Source organism: Narcine bancroftii, chromosome 1 (genome assembly GCF_036971445.1).
Source record: "Narcine bancroftii isolate sNarBan1 chromosome 1, sNarBan1.hap1, whole genome shotgun sequence".
Classification (NCBI taxonomy): Eukaryota; Metazoa; Chordata; class Chondrichthyes; order Torpediniformes; family Narcinidae; genus Narcine; species Narcine bancroftii.
This window is the reverse complement of record NC_091469.1, coordinates 248,550,510-248,566,590: the sequence shown is the minus strand read 5'-3', so window position 1 is coordinate 248,566,590 and position 16,081 is coordinate 248,550,510. Positions and strand designations below refer to the sequence as shown.

Sequence of the window (16,081 nt, the reverse complement as noted above, 5' to 3'; positions counted from 1 at the left end):
GCCGAACCCAGGATATCATGTTGCGGGGAGGGGGAGGGACCAAGACCCCTGTGATCCTCTCTCAGATTCACTTCTCTACAGAAACCGTACCACTTTGTGATGCAGCCAGCCAGGACACTCTCGATGGAGATCCGGTAGATGGTTGACAGGATGGTGGGAAGTAGCCTTATCTGCTTCAGTCTTATCAGAAAATGCAGTCACTTTTGCACATTCTTGTCAAGTGAGGAAATGTAGTGTGTCCAGGACATGTCACTTGTGAAGTGGACTCCAAAGAATTTGGTGCTCTCTTCTCTCTCCACTACAGAGTTATTGATGTGTAGTGGAGGGTGGTCATTCCTGATCCTTCTAAAGTGCATGATCCTCTCCTTCATCTTGTCCAAAAACAAAGTCGTGAAGAGAAGTTGGTGAAACAGGGGAAATTGGTGATGAAGAGAAGGTGGTGGAGGAGAAGGTGGTTAAGAAGGTGATGAAGGTGGTGGTCTTTTTCCTCCATGACCTCCATGTCACCATGCTCTCCTCTTCACCACCTTCTAATCATCACCAACTCCTCTTCAGCTCCTTCTCCTCATCACCTGCTTTTCCTCATCACCATCTTCTCTACTTCACCACCTACTCCCTTCACCACCTCACCAATGCTGGATTTGGCAGTGACACCCAAATTAAATTGTTGTGAGTCCACAATAGTGTTGTGTATCAGTCTATGTGTGTTTTTGCTGAATACGACAAAAGATCAACTGACACCTCTTTGGATTATTTGTTGTGCCAAACCCCGGTGAAGATATGGTCTCAAATGAAGCGTGAACTGCTCAGTGCCACCTGGGATGTTATTTTGAAAGGATTCGTAGCCAAGTGACCTTTCTCATTCTCTAACTTGGCAATTTAATGATTTTAAACACTGGCTAGATTGCCAAAATAATAAAGAAACAAGGCCAATTTATTGCATATCATTCAACATTTCTCAATTGTAAAATTATATAGCCAACATATATTGTTTTTATTTTTAGCAAATGTGAAAATGGTGAAGTAAACTGCACCTACAACAAATCAGGTAGGTTTATTCCACCTAATGGAGAGAAACAGGAAAGTCTACAGAGGCTGGTTGCCATGTGCAGTCCACAAACCATGCTGGAGGGACTCAGCCGAAAACCGGACTTTCTCCAGCACATTTGAGCATCATTTTACTGAATGTTCTATATTTGAATGTTTTATTCTTTCTGCCTGGCATAATGTGTTTGAAGATTGAAATATTCAGGACATTAAAAGACTGACTGAGTGAAATAAAGGAAGCAAGTTTTGCTGGTTATGGATTACGGGACTCGGAGACACAGTGTAAAATGCAGGTTCTTTCAGGATGGAAGTAGTCAGGTTATCACAAGGTGTGGAGACTTGCCAAGATCAACCCAAATCTCCCCACCTACCTGTGACCCCACTCTCATGATACTATGTACCTGTATTCCTGGTCTCCTCTGGCCCAAAGGACTCCCCAGATCTCCACCATTCACCATTTAGGTCTTACTTATGTTTCACCTCCGAAAATGCAACTTCACATTTCTCCATTTTATCTTCCATCAACCAATCCTCTGTCCACCTGCTCAACTGATCCATATCCCACTGCAATCTTTGGCAATATCTCTACTATCTACAATACCAGACACTTTCTGTCATCCACAAACTTGCTGATCATGTCATGTATGTCTTCATCTAAATCATTGAACATAGATGACAAGCAGCAGTGGTGCCAGAACCACACCCTGTGGCACACCACTGGTCACAGGTCTTCACTTCAAGAAACAACCTTACACCACACACATAGAGCACGACAGCACAGTTCAGCCCCTTTGATGTTATGCTGATCGATATATTCCTCCCGAGCTCATAGCCCTGAATTTTCTTCCATCCATCACCTCCCAGTTACAAAACCACATTGAGTATCGCTTATGTTCATGCTTAGATATCTTCTCCCTTAGTACCTTACAACCACAGATGTGAGGCTCACTGGCCTGGAGTTCCCATGCTTTTTCATGCAGCCCTTCTTGAACCAAGATACATTTGCCACCCCTCAGTTTTCTGGCACCTCACCTGTACTTAATCACGACTTATAATCTCAGCCAGTGAACCAACAATTTCTTCCCCAGCTTCCCACCGTGTCTGTGCAAATAACTGATCCAAGAAGCAGTTTTCAAAGAGAAGTTGATTTGAGAGAGACCTTCACTCCTGCAAATGGTACTTGGATCTGGAAAGAGTCTGAGATTTAATCCAGAAGATGAGGGCAGATAGGGCACTGAGAGTGCAGTCACATCATCAAAGACTGCTCAGATGCCAGAAAGGAATGTACACTAGGATGTGTCTTGTGTCCCTGCCATAACTGTTCATTTTCATTATCAGAGTGCACCTGTGTCTATGACGGTAAAACCTACCAGGAAGGACAAATCATATATCATACGACAGATGGTACGGGTGGATGCATCAAAGCAGAGTGCGGAGTGAATGGAACGATAATCCGACAGCTTTATCCATGCACACTCAAAACCTCCACGGTTCCCAGAACAACACTTATCTTTGAAACAACACCGACAGTATCATCTGGAACAAAAATAGAAGCTACATCCGAAGCAAGTGAGACCACTCCACCAATGTCCACAGCAACTACAGTCTCCACCATTATTTCTGTTACAACAGGAATAGGAACACAGATGACCACTTTAACAACATCCCAAGCCACTACACAGAGCACCGCATCCTCTGCTAAAACTACAGCAGAACAAACCCAGTCAAGGCCAACTACCACCTCCCCAACAGTCACAACAGCCCCAGTGACTACACAGAGCACACCATCCTCCGCTAAAACTACAGCAGAACAAACCCAGTCAAGACCAACTACCACCTCCCCAACAACAGTGATCTCTACCACAATAACAAGTCCAACAACAACTGTCTCCACCACTCCAAAGTCAGAAGCCTTGCTGACCACAATAACCATCCCAGTGACTACACAGAGCACCACATCCTCCACTAAAACCACAACAGAACAAACCCAGTCAACCACAACCACCACCTCCCCAACAACAGTCACAACAGCCCCAGTGACTACACAGAGCACCCCATCCTCCACTAAAACTACAACACAACAAACTCAGTCAACATTAACTACCACCTCCCCAACAACAGTCACAACAGCCCCAGTGACTACACAGAGCATACCATCCTCCTCTAAAACTACAGCAGAACAAACCCAGTCAACCACAACCACCACCTCCCCAACAATAGCCACAACAGCCCCAGTGACTACACAGAGCACACCATCCTCTGCTAAAACTACAGCAGAACAAACCCAGTCAAGACCAGCTACCACCTCCCCAACAACAGTGATCTCTACCACAATAACTAGTCCAACAACAACCGTCTCCACCACTCCAAACTCAGAAGCCTTGCTGACCACAATAACCATCCCAGTGACTACACAGAGCACCACATCCTCCACTAAAACTACAACACAACAAACTCAGTCAACGTTAACTACCACATCCCCAACAACAGTCACAACAGCCCCAGTGACTACACAGAGAATACCATCCTCCTCTAAAACTACAGCAGAACAAACCCAGTCAACCACAACCACCACCTCCCCAACAACAGTCACAACAGCCCCAGTGACTACACAGAACACCCCATCCTCTGCTAAAACTGCAACGCAACAAACCCAGTCAACGTTAACTACCACCTCCCCAACAATAGCCACAACAGCCCCAGTGACTACACAGAGCACACCATCCTCTGCTAAAACTACAGCAGAACAAACCCAGTCAAGACCAGCTACCACCTCCCCAACAACAGTGATCTCTACCACAATAACTAGTCCAACAAAAACCGTCTCCACCACTCCAAACTCAGAAGCCTTGCTGACCACAATAACCATCCCAGTGACTACACAGAGCACCACATCCTCCACTAAAACTGCAACGCAACAAACCCAGTCAACATTAACTACCACCTCCCCAACAATAGTGATCTCTACCACAATAACTAGTCCAACAACAACCGTCTCCACCATTCCAAAGTCAGAACCCTTGCTGACCACAACAACCATCCCAGTGACAACACAGAGCACCACATCCTCCACTAAAACTGCAGCAGAACAAACTCAGTCAACATTAACTACTACCTCCCCAACAACCTTCCCATCCACTACACAGAGGATCATATCCTCTGCTAGAACTACAGCAGAACAAACTCAGTCAACATCAATGACCACCTCAACATCAACTGTCATCTCTACCACAATAACTAGTCCAACAACAATCGTCTCTACCCCTCCAAAGACTGAAGTCCAGCTGACCACGACAACAACTCCAGCCACTACACAGAGCACCACATCCTCTACTGAAATAACAACAGAAAAAAAACAGTCAACATCAATGACCACCTCAGCAACAACAATTTGTACGTGCAACCTAGATGGAAAGATATTATTAGCAGGTACGTTTGCTGATGGTGGTATTGTCATTTCCCATTTTTTGGAACATCGTTTCTTCATCGTTCTCAGGAAGTGTGAACATTCATAGTGCTTTTATACATCTTGCTTTTGTTTCTTTATTATAATGTTTATAAATCTAGACCTTTGCACTGGAGCTATCGCCATGAACCATGATGTTATTTTGTGCAGACAGGAGTCCCTTTCGTTTGTCCTAATTTTGAGATTGGCCAAGGGAACAAACATTGAGCTAATCTGCCATTGCTATACAATGTCCATCACACTGTCTCCATTGATTCTGTAGTTAATGAAGAACAGTAACTCGACCTTGTCTACACACTATCTCTCCTGAATTACTGAAATCCTTTGGTTATCAATGTTATCTAGTGGGAGAATCAAGGATCAGGGTCACTGTTTGAAATTAATCATCCATTCTGAGACAGGGTTAATTTTCTTCTCACATTTATATGATTCTTTGGAACTTTCTCCCTCTTTAAACAGTGGAAGAATAATTTTTGTATGTTTGTTATTTTTTATTGAGAGATTCAGAGCAGTTATAGGCCCTTAAGAAATTGCACTCCCCAAATGCACCCAGATGATCAAATACGCCACTAACCCCACACATTTTGGGATGTGGGATGATACCAGAGCACTTGGAGCAAACCCATCCAGACACAGGGGAAACATGCAAACTCTTTACAGATGGTGGTGGATTCAAACCAAGGACACTGGAGCGATCATATACTTTAAGGAGGTGTCAGATGTGCATGTTGCAAGGTGTTTGTGGGTAGGCAAGAGATGATAATCAGATCAGTCAATACAACTTTTAACTCTGACAATCACTGAGGAAAAATATCAGCTGGTAAGTGTATTTAATACCAAGGAGTCTTGACTCCAAATGAAAACAGATTGAGAGAAATGTCGATGAAGAGAAGAGAAAGACTTCCAGCTTCAAAGAACCCACAATGATCAGATTGGGGTCAATCCCATTTTTACACAAATATTACACGGGTAACCACAACAAAAGGACTGTCACCTCTATTGAAATCATGCTTTTTTACTACTTGGATTATCATGAATATTTATTGCTATTCATGCACTAAATAACTTTCAATTCAAGAAAGTGCACAATTATCGTTTTTTTTAAATTTTGCCTGTTTAATACATGATGCAGGTATTTCCGTCCGTATATACATTGCACAAAGTGTGTGACCATTAACTCATTATCATTACTCTATCTCAAGGTCAGGAGATGGTGAATTCTGCAGGTAAATCAGGCCTCTGTAACTTTACTCTGTGTACGGACGATTGTGAACTTCTGAAGTATACAGGAAGATGTGAAAGTACCACCAGCACCGTCGAAACCCCAACAACAGAAACAACCATGACAGTAACTACAATACCACCATCATCTTCAACCTGTACCTGTGACAATCACGGACAAAAGATGTCAGCTGGTAAGTGGATCAGTTACGATGTAGGTGTTTTATGATCCATTGAAAAGAGATCAACAGAAATATCTGCTTCTAACCTTTGTTGAATGCACCAAATGATTTAGAATGTCATCAAGAGGATCATCCAATTCATGATTTTATCAGGATGACCACACAATAGAAATGCATTTCTGTGTAGGTTTAGGCTGAGGAAATTAACTTAACAGAAACTAAACTTTGCTCCAATTCGCCTCCAGAAGCTTTATTGAAATTGATAAACTTCAGGATATTGACTTATACGGCCCTGAACCAAAACATTGTCATTTAATGTTCTGTATAACCATTGGGTGGAGAAACATAGCTGTATTGAATGGAAGATGTTGGTGCAAAATTCCTGGCCCATACTCCTCTGTTTGAAATATTATTTGCTTCTTTCTCCATGATTGGTAGTGTGACACTAGTCCAGCCTGTCCAGGACACACTTCCATCTCTTGCGGATTATCAATCCTCTCACGAAGAAAAGATTCTGAAATTATTACTTACCCGCTGCTGCAATCACTGCAACCAAACTCATAGAGAACTATGATCCAAACTCCCGTGAAGTCAGTGCTTCGAATGGACAGCGATGGACTCACAGACGATATGACCAAATAATTTCTGTCCATGTTATTTTCATTTAGAGCAGCTCAGTCAGCAAGAATTATTTTGGCCAAAGGGTCTCTTGATCATAGTCAACTCTGACTTGATTTCCTCAGAGAATGATCTGCAATTGATTTATTGGAAGGATGTAAACTATAAGTTAATTTAAAGTTTCTGTTGTCCCTTCACAATTAAGCAAGTACTGAACATAGAACGGGGCTGGACATTGAGGCCAATAGTATGTACACATTTGTGTAAAACTATTCCACACAATCTATTTTGCCCCTGCCAAGATTCAAAACATGTTTTTTCCTTCATCCATATGGACATCGGTGTCTTCTGATTGTCTCCATTCTCACAAACCCCACATCATGCCAGGCAATGCTTTCCAGGAATCCACCAGTGTCTGAGTCAAAATCATATCTCTATCATCTCCTATGAAACCTCTTCCACTCACAATAAACAGATGTCCTCTTGAATTTGCTTTTCACTATTATTATACCTGGCAGCAAATTATATACGATTAATCATCATCTTGAGTCCCTCTCTGATTTCTTCTCTCGTCCTTTGACTCTTTCAAGGGAAAATCCCTAAATTTCTTATTCTTGTTTCATATGATATGTGCCCTGACCCAGTCACATTGTGGTGAAACTCCTCGGAGACACTCAAAACAATGTACACCTTTTCTGCAGTGAAAGACCTGACCAGAACACACTTTTCTAATGGTGGTCTACGCATTTTTCAATAGATTTTCATGATTACCTCATTGCTTTCAATCCAACTTGAAAAAAATAAATAGTGATCTATTCTCATACTTTTCTTATATCTTAAAATATCCTGTTTTCTGCATCAGGTATGTATTTCCATCCGTATATACATTGCACAAAGTTTATGTCCTTAAATTCATTATCATTACTCTGCCTCCAGGTCAGGCGATTGTGACTTCTGCAGATAAATCAGGCCTCTGTAACTTCACTCTGTGTACGGACGATTGTGAACTTCTGAAGTATACAGGAAGATGTGAAAGTACCACCAGCACCCTCGAAACCCCAACAACAGAAACAACCATGACAGTAACTACAACACCAACATCAACATCAACCTGTACCTGTGACAATCACGGACAAAAGATGTCAGCTGGTAAGTCAATTAGTTACCGTGTAGAAGTTTTATCATCCATTGAAAATAGATCGACAGCAATATCTGCTGCTAACCTGAGTTGAAAGCACAAAATGATTTCGATTTTCAAGAGGATGATCCAATTCATGATTTTAGCAGGATGTCCACACGTTGAAATGTATTTCTGTGTAGGTTCAAGCTGAGGAAATTAACTTACCCCAGAAAATAAACATTGCTCCAATTTGACTCCAGAATTTTATTGAAATTGAAAACTTCAGGACATGTGATTTATACAGCCCTCAACCGAAACCTCGTCATTTATGTTCTATATACCCATTGGGTGCAGAAACATAGCTGTAACGAATGGAAGTTGTTGGTGCAAAATTCTGGCCAATTATCCTCTTTGAAATATTATTTGCTTCTTTCTCCATAATTGGTATTGTGACATTAGTGCAGCCTCTCCAGGAGACACTCTCATCTCTTGCGGATAATAAGTCCTCTCACGGAGAAAAGATTCTGTAATTATTATTTATCTTCTGCACGAATCACTGCAACCAAACTCTTCTCTGTGATCCTAACTCCCGTGATGTCAGTGCTTCGAATGGACAGCGATGGACTCACAGACAAGATGACCAAATAATTTCTGTCCATGTTATTTTCATTTAGAGCAGCTCAGTCAGCATGAACTATTTTGGCCAAAGAGCATCTTGATCATAGTCAACTCTGTCTTGATTTCCTCAGAGACTGATCTGCAATTGATTTATTGGAAGGATGTAAAACTATAAGTTAATTTAAAGTTTCTGTTGTCCCTTCATAATTATAGAAGTACTTAAAATAAAATGGGGCTGGCCATTCAGGCCAATAGTATGTACACATTTGTGTAAAATTATACCACTCAATCTAATTTGCCCCTGCCAAGATTCAACACATATTTTTTCCTTCATCCATATGGCCATCGGTGTCTTCTTATTATCTCCATTCTCACAAACCCTACACCTTGCCAGGCAATGCTTTCCAGGAATCCATCAGTGTCTGTGTCAAAGTCATATCTCTATCATCTCCTATGAAACTTCTTCCACTCACAATAAACTGATGTCCTCTTGAATCTGATTTTTGCTATTATTACACCTGGTAGCAAATGATAGATTATTAATCATCAACTTGTGTTCCTCTCTGATTTCTTCTCTCGTCCTTTGACTCTTTCAAGGGACAATCCCTAAATTTATTATTTTTGTTTCATACGATATGTGCCATGACCCAGGCACATTGGGGTGAAACTCCTCGGATACGCTCAAAACAATGTACACCTTTTCTGTAGTGAAAGACCTGACCAGAACACACTAATCTTATGATGGTCTACGCATTTTTCAATAGATTTTGATGATTATCTCATTGCTTTCAATCCAACTTTCAAAAAATAAATAGTGATCGATTCTCATACTTTTCTTATATCTTAAAATATCCTGTTTTCTGCATCAAGTATGAATTTCCGTCCGTATATACATTGCATGAAGTTTATGTCCTTAAATTCATTATCATTACTCTGCCTCCAGGTCAGGCGATTATGACTTCTGCAGGGAAATCAGGCCTCTGTAACTTCACTCTGTGTACGGACGATTGTGAACTTCTGAAGTATACAGAAAGATGTGAAAGTACCACCAGCACCGTCGAAACCCCAACAACAGAAACAACCATGACAGTAACTACAACACCAACAGCAACTTCCACCTGTACCTGTGACAATCACGGACATAGGATGTCAGCTGGTAAGTAAAATAGTTACTGTGTAGAAGTTTTATCATCCATTGAAATATATGCTCCTAACCTTAGTTGAATGCACAAAATTATTTAGATTGTCATGGGGATAATCCAATTCATGATTTTAGCAGGATGACCACAGAATGGAAATGCTTTTCTGTGTAGGTTTAGGCTGAGGAAATTAACTTAACAAAAACTAAACTGTACTCCAATTCACGTCCAGAAGTTTTATTTAAATTGATCAACTTCAGGATATGTGATTTTTCAGCCCTCAATCGAAACCTCGTCATTTAATGTTTTGTATACACATTGTGTCGAGAAACATAGCTGTAATGAATGTAAGTAGTTGGTGCAAAATTCCTCGTCCATGCTCCTCCGTTTGAAATATTATTTGCTTCTTTCTCCATGATTGGTCGTGTGACACTTGTCCAGCCTGTCCAGGTGACAGTCTCATCTCTTGCGGATTATCAATCCACTCACGGAGAAAAGATTCTGCAATTATTACTTATCACCTGCTTCAATCACTGCAACCAAACTCTACTCTATGATCCAAACAAAATGATTTAGATTTTCAAGAGGATTATGCAATTCATGATTTTAGCAGGATGTCCACACATTGAAATGTATTTCTGTGTAGGTTCAAGCTGAGGACATTAACTTTCCCCAGAAAATAAACATTGCTCCAATTCGCCTCCTGAATTTGTATTGAAATTGAAAATTTCATGATATGTGATTTATACGGTCCTCCATCGAAACCTCATCATTTATGTTTTGTTTACCCATTGGGTCGAGAAACATAGCTGTAATGAATGGAAATTGTTGGTGCAAAATTCTGGCCAATTATCCTCTTTTTGAAATATTATTTGCTTCTTTCTCCATAATTGGTATTGTGAAATTAGTACAGCCTCTCCAGGAGACACTCTCATCTCTTGCTGATAATAAGTCCTCTCACGGAGAAAAGATTTTGCATTTATCACTTATCCTCTGCAGCAATCACTGCAACCAAACTCTTCTCTGAGATCATAACTCCCGTGATGTCAGTGCTTCGAATGGACAGCGATGGACTCACAGACAAGATGACCAAATAATTTCTGTCCATGTTATTTTCATTTAGAGAAGCTCAGTCAGCAGGAACTATTTTGGCCAAAGAGCATCTTGATCATCGTCAACTCTGTCTTGATTTCCTCAGAGACTGATCTGCAATTGATTTATTGGAAGGATGTAAAACAAAAAGTTAATTTAATGTTTCTGTTGTCCCTTCACAATTAAGCAGTTACTTAACTTAAAACAGGGCTGGACATTCAGGCCAATAGTATGTACACATTTGTGTAAAACTATTCCACACAATCTATTTTGCCCCTGCCAAGATTCAACACATTTTTTTTCCTTCATCCATATGGCCATCGGTGTCTTCTGATTGTCTCCATTCTCACAAACCCTACACCTTGCCAGGCAAAGCTTTCCAGGAATCCACCAGTGTCTGTGTCAAAATCATATCTCTATCATCTCCAATGAAACTTCTTCCACTCACAATAAACAGATGTCCTCTTGAATCTGATTTTTGCTATAATGACACCTGGTAGCAAATGATAGATTATTAATCATCAATTTGTGTTCCTCTCTGATTTCATCTCTCGTCCTTTGACTCTTTCAAGGGAAAATCTCTAAATTTGTTATTCTTGTTTCATACGATATGAGCCCTAACCCAAGCACATTGTGGTGAAACTCCTCGGATATGCTCAAATAAATGTACACCTTTTCTGCAGTGAAAGACCTGACCAGAACACACTATTCTAATGGTGGTCTACGCATTTTTCAATAGATCTTCATGATTACCTCATTGCTTTCAATACAACTTTAAAAAAAAGAATAGTGATCGATTCTCATTTTTTTTTTATATCTTAAAATATCCTGTTTTCTGCATCAAGTATGTATTTCCGACCGTACATACATTACACCGTTTATGTCCTTAAACTCATTATCATTACTCTGCCTCCAGGTCAGGCGATTGTGACTTCTGCTGGGAAATCAGGCCTCTGTAACATCACTCTGTGTACGGACGATTGTGAACTTCTGAAACATACAGGAAGATGTGAAAGTACCACCAGCACCGTTGAAACCCCAACAACAGAAACAACCATGACAGTAACAACAACACCAACATCAACTTCAACCTGTACCTGTGACAATCACGGACAAAAGATGTCAGCTGGTAAGTCGAATAGTTACCGTGTAGAAGTTTTATGATCCATTGAAAATGGATCGACAGCAATGTCTGCTGCTAACCTGAGTTGAATGCACAAAATGATTTAGATTTTCAAGAGGATGATCCAATTCATGATTTCAGCAGGATGTCCACACATTGAAATGTATTTCTGTGTAGGTTCAAGCTGAGGAAATTAACTTACGCCAGAAAATAAACATTGCTCCAATTCGACTCCAGAATTTTTATGAAATTGAAAACATCAGGATATGTGATTTATACGGCCCTCAACCGAAACCTCGTCATTTATGTTCTATATACCCATTAGGTGGAGAAACATAGCTGTAATGAATGGAAGTTGTTGGTGCAAAATTCTGGCCAATTATCCTCTTTGAAATATTATTTGCTTCTTTCTCCATAATTGGGATTGTGACATTAGTGCAGCCTCTCCAGGAGACACTCTCATTTCTTGCGGATAATAAGTCCTCTCACGGAGAAAAGATTCTGTAATTATCATTTATCTTCTGCACGAATCACTGCAACCAAACTCATCTCTGTGATCCTAACTACCGTGATGTCAGTGCTTCGAATGGACAGCGATGGACTCACAGACAAGATGACCAAATAATTCCTGTCCATGTTATTTTCATTTAGAGCAGCTCAGTCAACATGAACTATTTTGGCGAAAGTGCATCTTGATCATAGTGAACTCTGTCTTGATTTCCTCAGAGACTGATCTGCAATTTATTTATTGCAAGGATGTAATACTATAAGTTAATTTAAAGTTTCTGTTGTCCCTTCACAATTAAGGAAGTACTTAACATAGAACGAGGCTGGCCATTCAGGCCAATAGTATGTACACATTTGTGTAAAATTATACCACACAATCTATTTTGCCCATGCCAAGATTCAACACATATTTTTTCTATCATCCATATGGCCATCGGTGTCTTCTGATTATCTCCATTCTCACAATGCTTTCCAATGCTTTCCAGGAATCCATCAGTGTCTGTGTTAATATCATATCTCTATCATCTCCTATGAAACTTCTTCCACTCACAATCTACAGATGTCCTCTTGAATCTGATTTTTGCTATTATGACACCTGGTAGCAAATGATAGATGAAAAATCATCAACTTGTGTTCCTCTCTGATTTCTTCTCTCGTCCTTTGACTCTTTCAAGGGACAATCCCTAAATTTATTATTTTTGTTTCATACGATATGTGCCATGACCCAGGCACATTGGGGTGAAACTCCTCGGATACGCTCAAAACAATGTACACCTTTTCTGTAGTGAAAGACCTGACCAGAACACACTAATCTTATGATGGTCTACGCATTTTTCAATAGATTTTGATGATTATCTCATTGCTTTCAATCCAACTTTCAAAAAATAAATAGTGATCGATTCTCATACTTTTCTTATATCTTAAAATATCCTGTTTTCTGCATCAAGTATGAATTTCCGTCCGTATATACATTGCATGAAGTTTATGTCCTTAAATTCATTATCATTACTCTGCCTCCAGGTCAGGCGATTATGACTTCTGCAGGGAAATCAGGCCTCTGTAACTTCACTCTGTGTACGGACGATTGTGAACTTCTGAAGTATACAGAAAGATGTGAAAGTACCACCAGCACCGTCGAAACCCCAACAACAGAAACAACCATGACAGTAACTACAACACCAACAGCAACTTCCACCTGTACCTGTGACAATCACGGACATAGGATGTCAGCTGGTAAGTAAAATAGTTACTGTGTAGAAGTTTTATCATCCATTGAAATATATGCTCCTAACCTTAGTTGAATGCACAAAATTATTTAGATTGTCATGGGGATAATCCAATTCATGATTTTAGCAGGATGACCACAGAATGGAAATGCTTTTCTGTGTAGGTTTAGGCTGAGGAAATTAACTTAACAAAAACTAAACTGTACTCCAATTCACGTCCAGAAGTTTTATTTAAATTGATCAACTTCAGGATATGTGATTTTTCAGCCCTCAATCGAAACCTCGTCATTTAATGTTTTGTATACACATTGTGTCGAGAAACATAGCTGTAATGAATGTAAGTAGTTGGTGCAAAATTCCTCGTCCATGCTCCTCCGTTTGAAATATTATTTGCTTCTTTCTCCATGATTGGTCGTGTGACACTTGTCCAGCCTGTCCAGGTGACAGTCTCATCTCTTGCGGATTATCAATCCACTCACGGAGAAAAGATTCTGCAATTATTACTTATCACCTGCTTCAATCACTGCAACCAAACTCTACTCTATGATCCAAACAAAATGATTTAGATTTTCAAGAGGATTATGCAATTCATGATTTTAGCAGGATGTCCACACATTGAAATGTATTTCTGTGTAGGTTCAAGCTGAGGACATTAACTTTCCCCAGAAAATAAACATTGCTCCAATTCGCCTCCTGAATTTGTATTGAAATTGAAAATTTCATGATATGTGATTTATACGGTCCTCCATCGAAACCTCATCATTTATGTTTTGTTTACCCATTGGGTCGAGAAACATAGCTGTAATGAATGGAAATTGTTGGTGCAAAATTCTGGCCAATTATCCTCTTTTTGAAATATTATTTGCTTCTTTCTCCATAATTGGTATTGTGAAATTAGTACAGCCTCTCCAGGAGACACTCTCATCTCTTGCTGATAATAAGTCCTCTCACGGAGAAAAGATTTTGCATTTATCACTTATCCTCTGCAGCAATCACTGCAACCAAACTCTTCTCTGAGATCATAACTCCCGTGATGTCAGTGCTTCGAATGGACAGCGATGGACTCACAGACAAGATGACCAAATAATTTCTGTCCATGTTATTTTCATTTAGAGAAGCTCAGTCAGCAGGAACTATTTTGGCCAAAGAGCATCTTGATCATCGTCAACTCTGTCTTGATTTCCTCAGAGACTGATCTGCAATTGATTTATTGGAAGGATGTAAAACAAAAAGTTAATTTAATGTTTCTGTTGTCCCTTCACAATTAAGCAGTTACTTAACTTAAAACAGGGCTGGACATTCAGGCCAATAGTATGTACACATTTGTGTAAAACTATTCCACACAATCTATTTTGCCCCTGCCAAGATTCAACACATTTTTTTTCCTTCATCCATATGGCCATCGGTGTCTTCTGATTGTCTCCATTCTCACAAACCCTACACCTTGCCAGGCAAAGCTTTCCAGGAATCCACCAGTGTCTGTGTCAAAATCATATCTCTATCATCTCCAATGAAACTTCTTCCACTCACAATAAACAGATGTCCTCTTGAATCTGATTTTTGCTATAATGACACCTGGTAGCAAATGATAGATTATTAATCATCAATTTGTGTTCCTCTCTGATTTCATCTCTCGTCCTTTGACTCTTTCAAGGGAAAATCTCTAAATTTGTTATTCTTGTTTCATACGATATGAGCCCTAACCCAAGCACATTGTGGTGAAACTCCTCGGATATGCTCAAATAAATGTACACCTTTTCTGCAGTGAAAGACCTGACCAGAACACACTATTCTAATGGTGGTCTACGCATTTTTCAATAGATCTTCATGATTACCTCATTGCTTTCAATACAACTTTAAAAAAAAGAATAGTGATCGATTCTCATTTTTTTTTATATCTTAAAATATCCTGTTTTCTGCATCAAGTATGTATTTCCGACCGTACATACATTACACCGTTTATGTCCTTAAACTCATTATCATTACTCTGCCTCCAGGTCAGGCGATTGTGACTTCTGCTGGGAAATCAGGCCTCTGTAACATCACTCTGTGTACGGACGATTGTGAACTTCTGAAACATACAGGAAGATGTGAAAGTACCACCAGCACCGTTGAAACCCCAACAACAGAAACAACCATGACAGTAACAACAACACCAACATCAACTTCAACCTGTACCTGTGACAATCACGGACAAAAGATGTCAGCTGGTAAGTCGAATAGTTACCGTGTAGAAGTTTTATGATCCATTGAAAATGGATCGACAGCAATGTCTGCTGCTAACCTGAGTTGAATGCACAAAATGATTTAGATTTTCAAGAGGATGATCCAATTCATGATTTCAGCAGGATGTCCACACATTGAAATGTATTTCTGTGTAGGTTCAAGCTGAGGAAATTAACTTACGCCAGAAAATAAACATTGCTCCAATTCGACTCCAGAATTTTTATGAAATTGAAAACATCAGGATATGTGATTTATACGGCCCTCAACCGAAACCTCGTCATTTATGTTCTATATACCCATTAGGTGGAGAAACATAGCTGTAATGAATGGAAGTTGTTGGTGCAAAATTCTGGCCAATTATCCTCTTTGAAATATTATTTGCTTCTTTCTCCATAATTGGGATTGTGACATTAGTGCAGCCTCTCCAGGAGACACTCTCATTTCTTGCGGATAATAAGTCCTCTCACGGAGAAAAGATTCTGTAATTATCATTTAT

The 16,081-nt window shown here is 39.9% G+C and overlaps 1 protein-coding gene across 1 annotated transcript in view; it reads left to right on the top strand.

The window, feature by feature from the left end:
- Positions 1-16,081, top strand: part of LOC138755144 (mucin-2-like) — a 238,272-nt gene that overhangs the window by 131,331 nt on the left and 90,860 nt on the right. The window contains exons 23-30 of the mRNA XM_069920567.1: positions 1,005-1,048; positions 2,386-4,476; positions 5,716-5,928; positions 7,471-7,683; positions 9,216-9,428; positions 11,420-11,632; positions 13,154-13,366; positions 15,357-15,569. Coding sequence (XP_069776668.1) covers positions 1,005-1,048; positions 2,386-4,476; positions 5,716-5,928; positions 7,471-7,683; positions 9,216-9,428; positions 11,420-11,632; positions 13,154-13,366; positions 15,357-15,569 — 3,413 coding nt within the window. The remainder of the gene's footprint in view (positions 1-1,004; positions 1,049-2,385; positions 4,477-5,715; positions 5,929-7,470; positions 7,684-9,215; positions 9,429-11,419; positions 11,633-13,153; positions 13,367-15,356; positions 15,570-16,081) is intronic.